This window comes from Coffea eugenioides, unplaced genomic scaffold (assembly GCF_003713205.1).
Source record: "Coffea eugenioides isolate CCC68of unplaced genomic scaffold, Ceug_1.0 ScVebR1_2674;HRSCAF=3747, whole genome shotgun sequence".
In the NCBI taxonomy this organism is placed as follows: domain Eukaryota; kingdom Viridiplantae; phylum Streptophyta; class Magnoliopsida; order Gentianales; family Rubiaceae; genus Coffea; species Coffea eugenioides.
In genome coordinates, this window is record NW_020863183.1 from 1 (window position 1) to 19,296 (window position 19,296).

Consider the following 19,296-nt stretch of genomic DNA (forward strand, 5'->3'; position numbering starts at 1 on the left):
ACAGGATTATGGCAAATTACCTCTAGGATACAATAAAATTTTTGAGAAACTAGGTGGCAAATGTCAAGTTTGCTCTACAAAGAGATGATCAAGATTCTAGTTAGTTTCTGTGGTGGAGACTTGTCATTTTATAGTGAAAAAACAACTCAAAGATCACAAGTTATTCAACCATTATTTTACATGTTTATGGACATTCATGAACATTGAAAGGTACCATTAAACCCCTTTAATGGATAGAAAATGCCAAACGTTTCAGAAACTTTTCACTTCCAACAAGACTCTTAAGTTTCCAAACTCTTTGTTGTAACAAGTTTCATTTCTATTTCATTCACAAACTATTCCAACAATCCCCCACTTAGTTTGTGGACGAAATAAACAAACTAATACATAAAATACCATGCATAAATGATAATTGACTATTTTGAGCTTTATTAAAATGACATTTTATGATATTTTCAATCACTTTCGCAATGCTATAAGAAGAAAATGAATTATTTTGGCTATAATTAGTTTAAAATGCTCTTAAGTGTTTAAATGAGGTTTATTTCCCTTTTTACTTACAGTTTGTCCATAATTTTTTTATAGGAGTTGGAAATAGATTTTATTTGGATGAAAAAGGAAAGTTGACTGCTTTGACACATTTTCGTATTTTGGCTATAACTTGAGGTACGATGATCAGATTGAGATGATTTTTGAACCATTTTGAATATAAGAGATAGATCTACAATTCCTATGAAGACATTGAAATCCAATTTAAAGGTTTTTTAGGTGAAAAAACCAAATTATAGTAGGCAACTTCTATGGTCGAAACTAAAACAAGGCATTGAGCAATTAAGGGTATTTCAGTCATTTGCAGCCTACACAAATCCAAATGAGGTGATTCTCGATGTATTGGAAAGCTAACTCAAAGGGATACAAGTATTATGTTTTGGTCAAGAGTTAATTCAACTTCTATCATTAAGAAAAGTTCGGTTAAAATTGATGCAAAATTGGAACAACATTAAAGATTGAATAGAAATTGAGAAGCAAAACAGGGGAGAAATCCGGCCAATTTTAGATAGATATTTGGCCGGATTCTAGTCAGAAATTACGGCTCTCCAATTGCACAACTTATTTTCTCCTCCAATAATTCATAGTTATTGAGGGACATGTGACAACTATTTTGCAGCTATAAAAGTGATGTTTGAAGCCTCATTTCTTAACTAAATTCATCTATAAATAGCCATAGAGTTGCAAGAATCAAGAGAGCTTTGGAGAGGGAGTGAAGAAACACCACAAAATGTAGTTCTTAGATAGTTTTTAGCCCTTTAGTTTAGGTAGTGTAGGATGGTATAGTTTTAGCTAGTTCATCCTTTCTTGTGTGTTAGCTGAATGAAGAAGAAGTTGGAGAAAGAAGAAGACAAGGAGAGAGCTCATGTGACAAGAGTTACTCTACCTTTCCAACTCTTTATCTTTTGTAATTGATTCTAAGTTTAGTTAATATGCAAGTTCTGGATTTTATATTTATTATGTGTTTCTAAAGTTTATGCCTTAGGTTTTGTTCAACTTTCTATGATTGTATTTGTTAATTTCTTGGTTATTTGATGCTTTTAATTTGAGCAAGTTATGTAGCTCTTTTGCTCCTCAAATCATGATTAACTTGGTATCATTATTTGTGATTATCTAAAGGTGTTGTTTCTTAAATGCAATTGGGATTTAACATTAGTTCAAGAGATGTTAAACCTAGGGAGTACACTCACAAAAGTAAGGATGCATCTTTGTGCCTTTAGTGATTCATTTCATGTAATTTCATAGAGGTAATTAATTTGTATCTAATTGCATAACCACGAGAGTAGGTATGAGAGTAATTGATTCACTATGAGAGTAAGTTTCATATGCATGAGGAAATTACGCCATAACTAACTAAAATAATAGTACTCAATGATCCAAGATAGTAGTTATCTAATTTATTATTAAAAATAGAAAGAAAACAACTGAGTAATACAATTATATATTTTATTATAAAAAACTCATAAAATTACAATTTAAATAAATAATCATGACAAAGATGCAGTAAAACAAGTAGTAAAAAATCCAGGATGAATTTTTTCTTAATCTATTATTAAAAAAAAAGTAAAAAAAAATATAGTGATAGAATTGCATATTTTATCACACAAAAAAAAACAATAAACGTGAACAAAACATTCTTTGCTAAAAAAAGGATATCTTTTATGATTATTATTACATAAGCAATAGAATTCAAATAACAAAAAAAAAGAAGAAAGACTGACACCCCTACAAAAAATAGAAAAAGCAATTGTTATAAAAAAGGAAAAGGTATAAAACAAAAGGAAAAATAACAGCCTCGTCCAGCAAGGGGAAAAACAAGATCCTGTCTGTATCCAATTTATAAGATACAGGCGAATATCATAATTCATACCAAAAAAAAAAAAAGAAAACATTTTCAAAACCAATACGCATTCCAGTAGTACCACAATTATATCATCATTTATGACTTACATTTATACAAAAAGGGTAAGAACTCTAGTAGCAGTGCAACTATTATTACTACCTATGAAAGGTAAATTACAGTAATAATCATAATATAATAATGGTAATATAATAATAAAATTGTAATAATATGGTAAGGAATTTAATAGCAGCAGAGTTTTGGGAAAAAAAAAAAAGAAAAAGGAGGAGAAAAAAAGAGCAAGATCGATAAGAGATGCAGCACCACCACAAATATGGTTTAATATAAGGAGAACACAAAAATGCAAAACGGAAGAAAGCATTCTATCCACAAAAGAAAAGTACCACGTAATAATATAGAATTTTGGCAGGCGCAATTTCTTTGGCAAACTATTATTCAAGAAAAAGGAGGAAACTACGTAATAGCACAATTACATATTCTATTATAGCAATATCATTATTATAATAAAAAACAGTAACCTTGAGAAAAAAATATTGTCGGTAAAAAAAATCAACATGGGATTTAAACTTAGGATACTTAATTTCTGCGTTAACTCATAACACACACAAATTCCATGATTTATTTATACATAAAAGGTTCTTATTAAAAATAATACATAAAATACCTCTCAAAAGTACCACAATTCATAAAGAATTTTGCAAGCGTAGTTTTTGTAGCAACTTGTTATTCAGGAGAAAGGAGAAAACAACATAATGGTACAACTGCATGTTCTATTATAAACAATGATGATGATGATGATGATGATGATGATGATGATGATGATGATGATGATGATGATGATGATAATAATAATAATAATAATAATAATAATAATAATAATAAAATTAATAATAATATGGCAAGCAATTAAATACCAGCAGCGTTTGGGGGAAAAAAAGGAAAAAGGAGCGAAACCAGTAAGAAATCCAGCACCACAACAAATATAATATAACACAACAAGAAGAATAAAAGAAGAAAATGGAAAGAACCAATCCATCTAATAAAGCAACTTTCCAATTCACAGCGCACGACCACCGACTAATTTAAGCACTGCTTCCCGCTCTGTATTTAACTTCTTTAATATGCAGTACTTGCAAAGGTAAAAAGTAAATAACCAAGTTTTTTTTTTTCCCTTTTTCTTGTCTCTTCTTAATATTTGTAGCCAAAAAAAAAAAAACAGAAGCAAGTTAAAAATACGAAGTAGGAAGAGAAAAGTGTATCATGCATATAAATTTGTGCTTAGCTAGCTATAATCATCATATAAATCTGCAGCAGAATTAAAGAAAATTTCACGAATTGAGATTATAAAAAGATAAACTCCGTTAAACATTATCAAACCAGAAAAGAACATCTTAGAAAGAGATTGTGATAGATAATGTTGGATTGACTAATGCATTATTGTGCATGCTTGCCATTGCAGTCACAAAGTTATAGCTAGAGGCATCATGTCAAACCAGAAAGATGGGAAGCTCCAGAAATTGCTTTCAAGAAACTTGAATTAGACTCCTTTTGAGGGGATTAACTCTGTTTCTGGGGGACTTGATTCTTCTTCTTCTTCTTCTTCTTCGCTGGAACTCCGTGCATCACCACAAGGTTCAATTGAGATCTTTAGAACTTCATTTCCCGTATCTATCTGGTCTTGTTGAATTTGCTTCACTGAACTTGCAACAGACTCACCACACCATTTCACGTCAATCATTTCAAGAGTCAGACATTCTCCTAAACAAGAAGGCACCTCTTCCAAGTTTGGACACCAGTCGACAACCAATTTCTCAATACGGGGAAAATTATCAGAAGATGCAGTCCAGCTGTGAAAGTCCCGCAACCTTGACAATTTCAAGACTCGGAGGTTAAGGAACTCCCCTTCGTTCATTTCCCATTCTCCCCCAAAGAAGGAGTGATCGAGTAATTTAAGCACTTCAAGACTGGACAACTTTCCAATCGTGGAAATTTCACTCCATGGCTGCTCATGATATGAGAGAGTCAACTTCTTCAAATTTAATGGGAATTTCAATCCAAATCCGCAGAAGTGACGCAGAGTAAGTGATTCTAGTTGATTCAAACAGTCAAACCCGAGAATCCCATTGCCAATTCTTGTAGCTTCTTCTCTTGATTTCCTCATGTTACATCTTAGCCTACGGATGTTTGGTAACTTTGCCAGTGTCTTTTGCAAGTTTTGAGAGGAGGGATCAATGGCAAGGCTTAAAGTGTCTAAACGATCTAAACCAGGGGATACTTCAAGATTTTCAACAGGAAACATAAAACCAATAGCGGAATTTGTAGTCCATAGATGCCTCAATGTCTTAATGTTCCAGATAGTCTTGGGTAAGAAACAATCAGCGTTGTTTCCTCGTAGCAGAAAAGTTTGTAACCTTGAGAGGTTAGCTATTGCTGCTGGGATGAAATTTACTCCTCTAGTACAAAGAGCCAAGTATCTCAAGTGAACAAGCAAAAGTACTTCCATTGGAAAATGTACACGAAACACCAATTTCCTCAAATCCAACACTCTTAGAAGTTTAAGTAACCAAAACCCCAAATCATCCTCCTTAAACAATAACAAACTCCGTACATTCGGAAATTCTAGCATTAACTCCCAAATCATCAAATTCTTGGTATTTTGATCACAAACTCGGAGGGGGTTGCTTGGGCCGGTAAGAATAAAACGTCCACTCTGACCATGCACAATATGTAGAAGGTTTTCTTCTTTGGCCTTTTTCACACAAAACTCGTGTACCAGATCATGAAGTCGGCAGGCTTTGGCACCACCCGTACTTCTTTGTTTGGAAACCATAACTAAACTTCTATCAACCAGATCCCTCAAGTAGTCATCTGCTACATCCTCTAATCTCTTTCCTTCAGTCTTTCGCACGAATCCTTCAGAGATCCAGAGCCATAACAACCTTCGGACAGGAACATTTTCGTCTTCTTGAAATGCACCAAAGTAAAGAAGGCATGGCTTCAAATCATCCGGTAAATGATTGTAACTCAGCTCAAGTGTCTTCATACAGTATTCATCATGAAGGACAATACTGGAAGTTAGACTCTTTGCAACTTCTTCCCAGCAGTCTTCTGCAGTATTAGCAAGAATTCCAGCAACCAGAACAACTGTGAGAGGTAAGCCCCTACATAATTTTGCTATTTGAGATCCAACTTTACCTAGTATTGGAGGAAAACCTTCTTTGCCAAATAGCTTTTTCTGCAGCAATTTCCAACTCTCATTGTCAGTAAGGTGGCGGAGATGGTAAGCCTTGCTATCAGGTTTGAATTGCAATTGAATTCTGCTGGTGACGAGAATCCTACTTCCATTAGCATCATTGGGCAATGAACTTTTCACCAAATTCCATGCCTTAATCTCCCACATATCATCCAGAAAAATGAGGTACCTATTTCCTTTTAAAAGTTTGTATAGCTTGTGAGCCAAATCATTTTCGCCCATCTCAAGATATTCATCCGGACTTCTAGAAGAAATACTACATAAAAGCTTAACTAACAAACTGTGCATGCTATACACTTGAGCAACAGTACACTGAGCACGGATATGAAAGTAACTCAAAATTAATGGATCATTGTAAACTCTATTGGCCAATGTTGTCTTACCAAGTCCAGCCATACCCACAATTGAAACAAAATCCAACAGCTTTGAACCCCTGGTAAGACTATGAATAATTGTCTTTACCTCATCATCAAGACCCACTAGAGCTTCATTCAACACTGGGGTGCTACATTTTGACTCAATGCGGAAAGATTTCTGGTTAGTTCTCTGAGCTCCACAGTCATGCTTTGTGCTATCATAGGTTTCAAAGGCCTCAGTCCTCAAAAGCTGGATATCTCTGGCAACTCTTTCCAAATATTCATGTTTATCACCAACCACAATAGAGTCAATGACAAACTCTGCCCTATGTGCAACCTCCATAACACGACTCCAAAGAGCTTGGAGTTTTCCATTCCAGTTGCGCTGGTCTGCTATCTTGACAAGGAAAGATCTTAAGAATACGAGATCTTCTAGGACTGTGTGGATTTGATCTTTCGGGAATGCAATTGAATCATCAGCCTCATTACAAATTTCTAGTTCTTTCAGATTTTCAAGGAGAAAATCCACAGAGCCCATCTCATTGGTCCTAGGGAAACCAAATGGCGAGAATGATGTTACTGGATTGGTAACTTCTGCCCTTAAAAACTTAATCACTTTAAGCAAATGAAAAAGAGCAAGATCGGTTTCCTTGGCCAAACCTTCTTTGATTTGATTCACAGAAAGAGAGAAAATTACAACCGCTGCATCACAGGCCACAACTCCAATAAGATTCTTCATTTCATGGCATAGCTCTTTGAACTTCTCCTGATGCTTGAGAAGGATTGTCAGGAATCTTAGCCCCTCAAGGAGTTTTAGCATTTGATTCATAATCGGAACAAGAATATTGGTACAGGATTTCAGCAGCTCCTTAATATTGTGAACGAGACGATCCATAAAGTCAGCTACTGGATGCTTATTCTTCTCCAGATCTGAAATATCTGATGATCTTGATAACTTTGCAGCAGTCAAGACATGGATGTAAGTTTCTCGGACCTGGGGATCACCAGGATTAATCTTCTCACGTATTAGTCGAGAAATTTGAAGTCTCATTTCCTTCTGTACATCTCCATTATGTCTGTCACTGTCAAAGCACCATATAGAGGCCAGGCGTAATGCATTGATAGCCACCACTTCAGCGTGAATCAAGAGATCTATCAATTGCTGACCCTTGATGCCGCGAAGCATGGCAAAGCGAATGAAACTCTTCATGAACATTAGCTTATTTACAAGGTGTTTGAAACAGTATATGGGAAGTTCCGCCAGAGTCTTTGAGGCCGAATCAACGAAATCAATAACTAGTTCCGGATCTCTCAGCCAGTAATACTCCAACAGAAAGTTGATGCACGATTCCTTGATATATGTCTCGAAAAACAATTTGATTGCTACCTGGAATCTGGTGAGCTCACTTCGGATCTGAGTCAAACCATCTAAACGAGAATGAATCAAGTGTTCGCTGCAAGCAAATTCAAGATCTTGCATTCTTCTGATAATCAGGTTTTGAATTCTGAAAGAAGTAACATCCTTCTCTTCCTCATCTTGTTCCAAACAGGTTTCAAGGTTCCTCCTCCTCCTCCTACACTTTGTCAGATACAGATCAAAGCTTTGTAGTACTCTCACTCCGAGCTCCACCAGGTCAATGATATCATCACAGTCCAGACATCGGAATGTCGCACTGAACCAGTCCAGATATTCTAGAGCGGAATCAAAGCAACTAATGCTACTACTGGAGGATATCTCCATTATTGTACCTTCTATTCACTCTAAGATCAAATTTGTACCTTGAATAAAGTTCAAGGTTTACAACTTTCTGATTATCTGAAGATAGTGAAATATTGTCAGCGAAACCTTTTTTCTTTTTTTTTTTTTGGCTACAACTTGCAAGACTCTTATCTTGTCTTCTTGTTTCTTTTCCGGCCAAAGTGCATTTCGAGATACCTACGTCTACAAAAATTGTAAAATATTACTATAGTACCAAAGCAGTAAATAGTTATAATTTTATCAGAATGTGAACCCTATGGTCAAAACTGCTCACATTAATAGCCTGAATTTTTTTATTTTATTTTTGTCAGAACTGCTCACATGTGAACCCTATATATTTCTTTTGGTGTTCAATGCATCCTGTCCGTATAACCAACTGATCCATGGTGCATGTAGGACTGGCTGTTAAGTACAAACATTAGCATACTTCAAATGATTTCGTGACAGTGGTGGATGCCATAGGAAAGAATAGTCTGATGTCTGCTTTACATAACGAGATTTTTTTAATAAAAAATTAGGAGCATGAGATTTACTAGATAAATGAAGTAGAGAAAAAGTGGGAAATGAAAAAGAGAATATTTTTGTTTATACGTTTGTTAATGTATACATGTTCAGTATTAAAATATTTTCTCCAAATAAGAGTGCAAGTAGCTCACAAGGCAATAACAAAGAGGACAATGTAGAAGATCAGTTTATTAAAATAAAGACTATAAGATTATTAAAATAATGCAAAAATGATAAGATACCACTAGTAGATATAAAGTAAAAATTTGTTTTGCTACTTACCCAAATGAAATTCTAACCACCTATTTCATTTGAATTTCCTTTTAAGGACAATAGGATGGAATTAATTTAGGTACAAAAGGACGAGTCCAATGTACATAGACGTATGGTTGGACGTTTCGCGTTTTTTATTTTTTAAATTCGAAGAACACTTAAACTAGAAAAGAATTTGAAGCCTTTGTCCTTTTATTATTATTTTTTGTTTGAAGAGGCACTACTTATTATCGTACTCACAGAAACAAAAGTTTGTACATCTGTCCATGTTGAACATTGATAGCACATAAAAAAAATATTGCACGTGTATATATTGACAGTATATAAAAACATTACTTTTAAAGATTTCTCCAACTGCAATACATGAACTCTATTGTGGATTGTTTCATGTCTATTTTTGAACTTTCATTTTTAATAAAGACACATAGCATATTACCTTGCATCGGTCTTCAAGGGATTCATTATCAAGGCCTCAATGGTCCATAAAATTTAACATGTAAACACCATATTCAAACTTGCTTACACTACTATTTTAAAGTATTTTTTCATGAATACCATTGTTATCCTTGTGAACACCAACTTAACTAGGAGTTTAAGAACACCTAAAAATCAAGACATATAACTCCGATAAAATGTACCCATTGCGACTACGATTATTCACGTAACATTTCTTAAAAAATTAAACATGAACTCACCAGACAAATCCTGCCAACTTAGCAATAAAATAAACTGTTAAGTGTAATTCTCTTGTCAAAAGGAATTGCTTATCCTTTTAAACTAACAGTGGAGGGCAGAAAAAACTATGACAGTTAGATAGCATAAAAGCCATCATCAAGGCTGAATTAGCTAAAATCATCTTTGCAACAAGAGATCATCAAGGCTGAATTGCTAAAATCATCTTTGCAACAAGAGCTTGCTTAGTAAACTAATAATTATTATAAAAAAATTTTATGAAAAAACAACGTGACTAAATATAAGATTCTATCCCAACATTGAATTTTCCAGCTGAAAACATAAAAACTGAAGAAATAAAACACCCCTTAAAAAAATGTTGCCCATCATCTTAAATATTTGGAAGAATTTCGGATATGGAAGCCGGAAGAATCAATACTCAGCTTTTCAAAAGTTCATAAAGTGGGTATGAGATTCAAAAATGGAGTGCAACTATTCAACCAATATTAAATGTAATAAGATTTGGCTTAAATTACCAAAATGTCCAGGTGCAAAAACTCGCTGAACTTCTATCTAATTGTGGATTCCATCTCCATTTCCCTCAGTGACCAGCCTTTAACCTACCACCACCATCAACTCTTCCATCTTACATTCCTTAAAAATCTAAGGTTCATTTGCATTGCTATTTTTGGAATTTTTATAAAAAAAATATATATTGTGTCGATTTGATATATGTAATATAAAAAAATGATTGGAAAATATATTCACAAAAAATAAAAATATTTTTTATGAAAAATTACAAAGCAAACAAGGCCTTGATTTTCCCAAGAACTAGATAAGGGAGAAAATCAGTCAATACTTATTATCTCTCACCAAATTGACAATTATCTATTGCCCAAGTTTGATATCACAACCCTGTCGTCCATTTCTGGAAAAATTGGTGATACACTAGAAGTACTTACAAGGGAATTAAAGAGGTCAATAATTGTTGTACAAAATTATCCAATTTTTGAACTTTCCTAAATGGAAACTTAAGTTCTAGCAGAACTCAAGACTGCTTTCCAGACAAACACAGGAAATTCTGTTTCTTTTACCTAGGAATTTGTTCTCATTCAAATATCAGTAGTTGTAATCTTTTAATTGGTGTGGGTTGCTTTCATAAGCAAGTTCTAGTTATAGCAATTTTTTTTTCTTGATTTTTTGATAAGGGCTGAATTTTGTTGAAGATGTGCAAATTCTGAGCGGCAGGGAAGCATATTTCAATATGGCCAAAATTGGACAATATGTGCACTCTAATGAACATAAATGTGTACTTCAATGAAAAATAGAGTAAGCTACTTCAACTTGCATGGGAATGTCGACAACATTCCTCTTACTGCTACTTATGATCCGATTTATAATAGCAACTTTGAAGAAAATTAAACCAAACTTAATTATATTACCAAATTACTTCGAAGTTAACCCGCATAGGATTGCTTCGAAGTTCCAATCTTGATTGGTGTTAGCAGACTAAATATCTTCAAGGAATTTTTCTATTTGTTTTTAGTCGGTTGGAGTCCTAGTTGATTTCCTTTTGCATGTCCTAGTCGGTTAAACCTTAGTAATACTAGTCCTGGTAGTAATTAGTTTAGCAAGTTTCCTTTTCCTTTGAAAATTTGAGTCGGTAGGATGCCTCTATAAATTGCGAAGCATGCAGCATTGTTTTCTTGAAAAGAGTTGAGAAAGTATAGTTTTAAATAGATGAATTGAGTCTTGAGAGTAGATTTGAGAAAAAACCTCAGATTTGTGAGTTGTCTTGAGCAAAAAGTTTCGATTTGGTATTGTTATTGTTGACTATTAGGTTAATAAATTATTGAGTTGTAGTTGTGTATTTATTCTCCTCCTCTTTCTATATATTTCATATGTAGTAAAATTGCTTCCGTTGTGCGTGATTTTTCATGCCAACAAACTTACATGAGCTTAATCATTATGAGCTTTGTTTCTTGCAAATTTATTATTTGAAAAATATATAGTTAGGAGCTAATAATCAGCCATGAACTTGAATTTTATTTGATCATTAGTTAAAAATTAACAATAGAGAGAAAAGTACTTATATAAAAAAGGACCCTAACTTGTACGTAAAATACCTCACTTTGTATAGGAAAAGTGTTTATTTGGCCTCAAATTGAAGTTGAGTTATTCAATTGGTTGTGCTACAAGAAAAAATTGCAACGATGTGAAGTTTCATCATCCTTACATAAAAAGCTTTTAGTGATTTCTCTATTTCTCTATTAGTTGGCCTCAAATTATTTAATCACCAATATAAATTAATTAACAACTATAAAAAAGTATTTATGCTTTGATAAAAAGTACCCTAACTTGTACGTAAAGTACCACATTTGTATAGGAAAATTGTTTTTGGCCTCAAATTGAAGTCGTGTTTGTCAATTAGTTGTGCTATTAAAAAAATTGTAATATCGCAATATCTCATTGTCTTTACATGAAAACCTTTTAGTAATTTCTTTATTTCACCCTTGATTACTAATAAATGAAGGAAATATAATTCTCTTTTAATAAATAAGTTTGGACAAATTCAATTTGTCACATACTATCTTCTCTATGACACCATTTATGAAAATTTTTTTAATAACTAATACAAATTAATAAAAAACTGTATGAAGAGTACTTGTACAAAATGTACCCATGCATACACACATGCATGCATGCGAAGAAATGTTTATTTGGCTCCAAAGTAAAGTCGAGTAAGCCAATTAGATGTGTGTTGCATTAAAATTTTGAATGCTGTGAGGTCTCATTTTCCTCACATCAATACCTTTTAACAATTTTTCATTTCATCCTTGTGTTCCTCGAAGTACACATTAATTTTCATTGAATTGCACATTACTATTTATTAAAGTGCATATAGCTAATCAATGAAGGAAAAATGATTCTTTTTTATAGCAAAAATACAATGCAGAGGTTGGATATTCACACATTCCTATTTCCACTATAGTACCGTGTACCTGAAACCAATTTCAATGTGCCTTTTTTAAAATGAGGCAAACGCCATAAGTCACCAATTCAAACGTAATACTAAAATAAGTCACCAATCGTAAATGCAATAACGAAATAAAGAAACAAGAAGTACTTTTTAATCTCCCATTTTCAAACCTAGGGGAAAAAAGGAGTCAAAAAGCCAAGATACATTGGTGTGTGAATAGAGTGTAAGTGAAATAGGAAAAAAAAGGCTAGAGACAAGATCAGCAGACACCACGGAATTTCCTTCTTGCTCAGGAATTTCATTGCTGTAAACACAAATTTGGGGTTGTTATTGGTGTCGACATGATGACTTGTCAGGTTATTTCCTTTGATTTCTTTTTTAAAAGTGTCCGACAAAAGATTAACTCTAGTTTCATTATGTATGTTTAAAGTGTCCTGTAATAAACCAAATCTAGTTTCCATATACTATACCCTTATCAAGACTTTATTGTTAATACACGATACCTATCAAATATTTACCTTAAGAAACATTACCTTTTTATGTAAGTTTTCTAAAACAAACAAACTCTTAGTTTCTTTTTATTAGTTAATGTTAGAAAAAATTATACAAATAGAAACAAAAAATGACAAATAAATGAAAATTCAATCATGGCAAGAATTTTAACTTTTTCAACTCATTTCAAATATCCACCGTTTTTAAAGGCCAGTCCAATTTTTTCTCCCTTACACTTTCTCCAGTTATAAGTTAATTATAACTAATTAAACATTAAGATCAATGATGAATTTCTTGCCCATCATTGATCACATATATTGAGAGAAGTATAGTGCTTTATACACATTTCTTTTAATTAAATTTTTTTTTTGTTAATCATCGTCTATTGAACTTTCATTTTTCATGATTTTTTTTGGGTTCCCTACTTGACTGTGCGTCCCCCTTAAACTAGAATCCTGCATGCATCCCTGCTTTTTAAGCTCTTTTCAGTTTTGTTTGTTTTAATATACTAGCATGAATCAAATGATTTAACTGGTCAAATTGTCATTCAACTTCAGCTTCTTCCTGACTTAGTGATACTATCAATTTGATTAGGATTGATAACAAGAATTTAATTCAGGCGTTGGGTTTCAATTAATGAACACAAGGAAGATTATGATTTACTTCATCCGTAAGTAATTTTTGGCCAATTTGTTGATGCAAAATAGTGATTTTGGTGTCTATGACTAGTTGACGAATTGAAGAACAGATTTCATCTTGAATCGGAATTTTTGGTAGTTGTAGTTTTTTAATCTTAAATTTTTGTTCTTTGTTATAATTTTAGATTTTCAATACAACCCCCATCTTTTGGTTTAAATTAGGATTTTCATTAATTAATCATTCTCTAAGGTTTGAATTGGATTTTTTTTTTAGGGGTGTCCCGCAAAGTTTGAATTGGACTTGCTAATACTACAAAATAATTAGTGATGCTGATAACAGTAACTAATTTTGGTGAATTTGATAAGCATCATGGAAGTAACTTTAATCTGTTTGCATCGAGTGACTTACCATTATGTATTCATCAACTTTGGGTAAATCTGGATTCTAAATATCTAAAAATAATTTTGTTAATACCAACATCTAAGCAATTATCTTTTTTTTTTTTGGGACTATTTGAATAGCAATGCCATAGTAGCATTTGAATTACGTTCGCAATGTACCTTCTTTCAATAACGTACTTAAATACTTGAATTAGTAATCCAACTTCAAGCCTCTAAAGTTTATCATTTATAACAGCTTCCTTCAATCAGATGTTCAATTCAATTTTATACAACAACTTGCTTCTATTATTAGGTCATCCCTACATTTATGCTTCCTTTGGATGGAGAGAAAAGGACAGAAAAGAAAGTGACCAGAGAGAAAGCCGTACCATTTCCTTCATTTGGGAGTTTTACTATGGACAGAAAAGAAGGGAAATGAACGGATAGGACCCCTTCCAATTGGTGAAAATTTTTCCGCCCAAAAGTGGGAAGAAATGGACGGAAACTTGTTAGGCGGCAAAAGGTATTTTTAATATGACATTTTTGTCCCTTAAAAGCTGATACAAAAATTTATTATTCCCAATATATCCTAAAGGTCATTTGTAAAACCACCGATTCATCTTTTTCTCAGTTCTTACTTTCAATACTTCCAACTGGATTCACTTGGCTTTCTTCCGTTCAACACCTACAATTCAATAACAGGTATTTCTTTGACTCAATCTCTTCTTTCTTTCTTTCTTTGCTCAATCTTCTTTAGAAAATTATGGAAAAAGCATTTTTTTGTGTAGATTGTTATTGTTTATATTCTAAATTTTTTTGTTCACTTTCTGTATAAAATTCTTGTCTGCGGGAAATCTTGATCTTTATATTATTGATTTGTGATTATATCTTGCATGGTTATGGTACATGTAAGTTTCGGTGGTGATACATGAATATGAAATTTAAATGCATACATAATGTTTGTTTATTTGCCTGTGTAAGCTTCAAAGTGTAAAATGATCAACACAGAGTCCATAAACAATATGTTAGCCTCTTTTATTGTACTAATGCATGTTTCTTTGAAATGATTACAAAGATAGTAATACTAGAAGTATTGTTTTGAATGGAGGCTGATGTTCAAAAACAAAATTAGAGATCTCCTTATTCATCATCCCCAAGAGGTTTCATGCTTGTCCCTGCTCAAGTTACGATCCTGGGTATATAATAAGCCTTAAATTGCCTTGAAAACAGTCCAAAGTAAGGATTGGTAATAGTAAAGTTTAAAACTGCCGAAGCTTCTGCAAGTCTGGCCATGTAAACTTTGTCTTTAGGTAGGTACAAAAATTCGGAATTCAATTATCTCAAACCCACAGAGTTCGACAAACTTGACACATTCTTTAAATTTTCATACCTTGCTCTGTTATTACAAATAAATTAATCGAGTATACAATATAGTAGATAAAAAAAAAACTTTGAATCCTACATTGTTAATAGATACTCACGGTGCAAAAAAAAAGTTTCACAAGAATTGAGTGCTATAATGGTCATACAAATTATGTACGTGCAAAATCCCAAGGGAACATTACATCTTCAAAGGCACCACATTGCTTTTCTTGATATTGGTTCTTGACATGCAACCAAACCAAGCCGTACCGAGACCCCAACTCTCTGTAGCCTGCCCAAACGCAGAGACACAATGCACAAACATCTCTCTCTCTCTCTCTCTCTATGCAATGTATGAACTGAACCTAGGACTGACCGTCATTTATATTGCCTGATCAACTTCATTTAGAGCAAGAAGAATTTTTCAATAAAGTTTGAATAGACAAAATAGTATTTATGTTTCAATACCTTCATTTAAAAACATCTTTTATGTATTAGGATGTTACATTATTCTTATTATTTACTATAGATTATGTCAACACTTTAAAAACATTACTATTAGAGAACTCCTTCTTCTATTGATATTTAGAATTTTAGCATTGTACTTGATATTTAGAGTTTTAGCATTGTACTTGATAATGATGCCATAACCTTTGTAAATAAATAAAATCTATTTTTTAATTATCTATTCATTCGTAAATTTAGTATCCTATTACAAATCTTTTTAGATGGATAAGGAACAAAATGAAGTCGATGGAGAATTTGACATTCAACAAAGGAAGCGACAATTGGTTGCTACTGAAATTGTTTGTCATGTATTAAAGATGATACTTGCTCGAAAACTAAGTCATGCAAGTTATGTTGATCGACCCATTGGATATCGGTCTGCACAATGTCATTTAGTACGAGAGGAATTATTGATGCAACTTAGTACAAATGGATATTTGAGTAAGGTTATCCGTATGGGGCCAGAAACTTTTAGGCACTTATGTGACTTATTGCAAACACATGGTGGTCTACAACCTACTCAAAGAGCCACGGTGCAAGAGCAAGTTGTTAAATTTCTCCATATATTAACAATTCCCTCAAAAAATATCACAATGTCATACTTTTATCGTCGTTCCGGAGAAACTGTTAGTCGTCATTTTCATAGAGTTTTACGAGCAGTTATAGCATTGGAGGATCAATTTCTTCACCAGCCTACGGGAGAACAAGTTCCTGCGGAAATACTTAATAGTGCAAGATTTTATCCATATTTTAAGGTGATATCAATTTTTCGACACCTTATTTTAAAAATTGTAAATTCATATAGAAATTATATTTTAACATAGTGTATAACTATCAGGATTGTGTGGGTGCAATTGATGGAACCCATGTTCGCGTTAAAGTGTCCAGCGTTGATGCGGCAAAATATCGTGGTAGAAAAGAGCATCCAACACAAAATGTGCTAGCTGCATGTTCTTTGAATATGAGATTCACATATGTTCTACCAGGTTGGGAGGGAACTGCATCGGATTCGAGGATCATAAAAAATGCGCTCACTAGAGAAGATAAATTAATCATTCCTAATGGTAATACTTAGTTAATTATTCTTAGTGCATTTAATTAAGTAGTAACTATTTGATATTTGTATAGGTAAATATTACCTTGTTGATGCTGGATTCATGTTGACAAGGGGACTTCTTACACCTTATAGAAATGTAAGGTATCACTTGAAGGAATACTCAAGTCAACAAGATAATACAAGGTAAGAAAAGAAAAGTCACATGTGATGAAGAATTTGAAAGTTTGAAGGGTGCACTTCACAATGTTGCTGATGCACTAAGAGAAGGTAATACTATTCTTGAAAAATCTAGGCCACGGGTATATTCAGAGAAAGAGATTTATGATGAACTTGTTAATATTGGAGTTGAGACAGACCTGATTGATGATTATTATGTGTTCCTTTGTCAAAACACCGAGAAAGTAAGAAGCTTCTTTGGGTGCCCATCGGAAAGGCGTAGGAATATTTTGAACAAATTGATGAATGGATTTTAGCCACTTTTGTCTACATGAGCATGTTATCAGATGTTCGAAATACTTTTGAAGACATAAGCTAGTTTTGGAAATTGGAGATGATTCCAATTACTCACTGGACATTTCATGTTTTGAAAATATGTAGATCATTGGGTGTATTTTTGTTTAGAAATTGATAGAATTATTTTGTATCAGGAGTAAATGCTCATGTGAATTTCGGAAATCTGAATGCTACAGGAAACCTAGTTGAATTCCATGTAAACCTGGTTTATGTATATTTTGAGTTCACTTGGTTGCATGGCATTTTATTGACTTGGGTTGCATTCCACGTATATCTTGTTTATGTATTTTATGGTACCAGCTCAACTCCAGAGTAAACACACTTAGTAATATTGTCTTTCAACCAATAAACACACTTATTTTATCTATGTTTATATGTTTATTTTATCTATGTTTATAAACACACTTATCTATGTTTATTTTATAAACACACAATATTGTCTTGCTAACAACCAAAGTCTCTTTCTTTTTTGAGAAAAATATTTTATCTATGTTTATATGTTTGGGATGTAATATTGTCTTTCAACCAATAAACATACTTATTGGTTCTTGCTAACAACCAAAGTCTCTTTCTTTTTTGAGAAAAATATTTTATCTATGTTTATATGTTTGGGATGTGGTTACTCTGGAGTTGAGCCAAAGTCCCCAGGCTATTGCAAACGTATTGGCTATTTGAGAGTCCCAAGTTGAGCCAAAGTTCCCAGGCTATTTGGAGTTGAGCCAAAGTTCCCAGGCTATTGCAAACGTATTGGCTATTTGAGAGTCCCAAGTTCTTATTTGATATTTGACTCTCAAATACGTTTATTGGAATGATTTTTCTTTTAAAAAGAAAAAATAAAAATCAAAATGATTGAAAACTTTCCATATTAAATGACCCAAACGTCATGTTGTCAGTGCATTTAACCTTCAACAAATTAAAAAATTTTATAAACATTAGGATGGATCAAGTGGTGAAGAAGTAAAGATTGAGATAATCGAATAATTACTGGTAAACTTGAGGCGATTTACATGCATGCAAGAGAATCGAAATCCAGCAAGAAATTTGTTGTATTATTCACCTTGTGGGAATGCATATGCAATTGTTTTAGAAATTTGTCTTGTCCAAATATTCTATTTATGGGAACAAAAAAACTAATTTTTGGACTTTGATTTACAAATAGAAAGGGCAAATATGTAAAGTTGTGTTCTCATAAAATCCTTTCTTTCCATATCTCTCCAACTCTCAAACAAGAGAAAGATATTTCTTTTCTTTTCTTTCATTAAACTCCCAAACGAAATATGCATCTTTTTCCTTCTCTTCCTTTCTTTCCTAAGCTATCTTTTCTTTTCTTTTCTCTTCCTTCATAAACTCCCAAACTAAGCCAAGGGTAGATCCACATGTATGCTCACAAATTGTAAGAGAGTAGTACTTCTTATTTATTATTTTATTTGTTATTCTGAGGTCAGATTTGGCACCCCTCGAGCTTTGTAAAATTATTTTGCTATTAATAAAATAATGGATTTGCATCCCAACCCTGTAACGGGATTGCCAACAATTTAAAAAAAAAAAACTCTAAAGTTTTCCGAACATCTTGCCCAATTTGTCCTTTCTTCTAATAATGTACTTATATACTTGACTAAAACAATATGAGAATAACAAGAAACAACCTACCAAATTTCTGTTATGTCAACTTTTTTTTCCCATTCAATAATGTACTTATATACTTGACTAAAAAAATATGAGAATACAAGAAATAACATGCCAAATTTCTGTTGCAGCACCTCTATTTTTCCTTATTCCTTCCCTTTTCTTTGATAATCAATTTCATAATATTGTGCACAAGATAGAAGTAATTATTATTGCTTTGATTGAAGATGACTCTTTTTTTTCTTTTTTTTAAGAGTATCAACAGTGATACTTCACTTATTCTCGATTGAAAATGACCTTTCTTTTCTTGTTCCGTAAAAATTAAAAATAAAAAAAATTAAGGTTGTAAATCGTTTTCATGATATCTTTACTCAACTACCATTTATAATTTCACCTTACCACATGTAATCCTAAGTCCGTCAGGTGCCGTTTATTGTGGCCTAGCCCGGCTCATTTACCATTAATTTGGTCCTAGTTGGGCTTTGACGGGCCTACAGCCAATACAAGGGAAGA

At 32.9% G+C, this 19,296-nt stretch overlaps 1 protein-coding gene across 1 annotated transcript; it reads right to left on the reverse strand.

The window, feature by feature from the left end:
* Positions 1-3,947: 3,947 nt before the first annotated feature.
* LOC113757052 (putative late blight resistance protein homolog R1A-3) lies at positions 3,948-7,760 on the reverse strand. Its single transcript, XM_027300460.1, has one exon. The coding sequence runs from the start codon at positions 7,758-7,760 to the stop codon at positions 3,948-3,950; it is 3,813 nt and encodes a 1,270-aa protein (XP_027156261.1).
* Between the last annotated feature and the right edge of the window lie 11,536 nt (positions 7,761-19,296).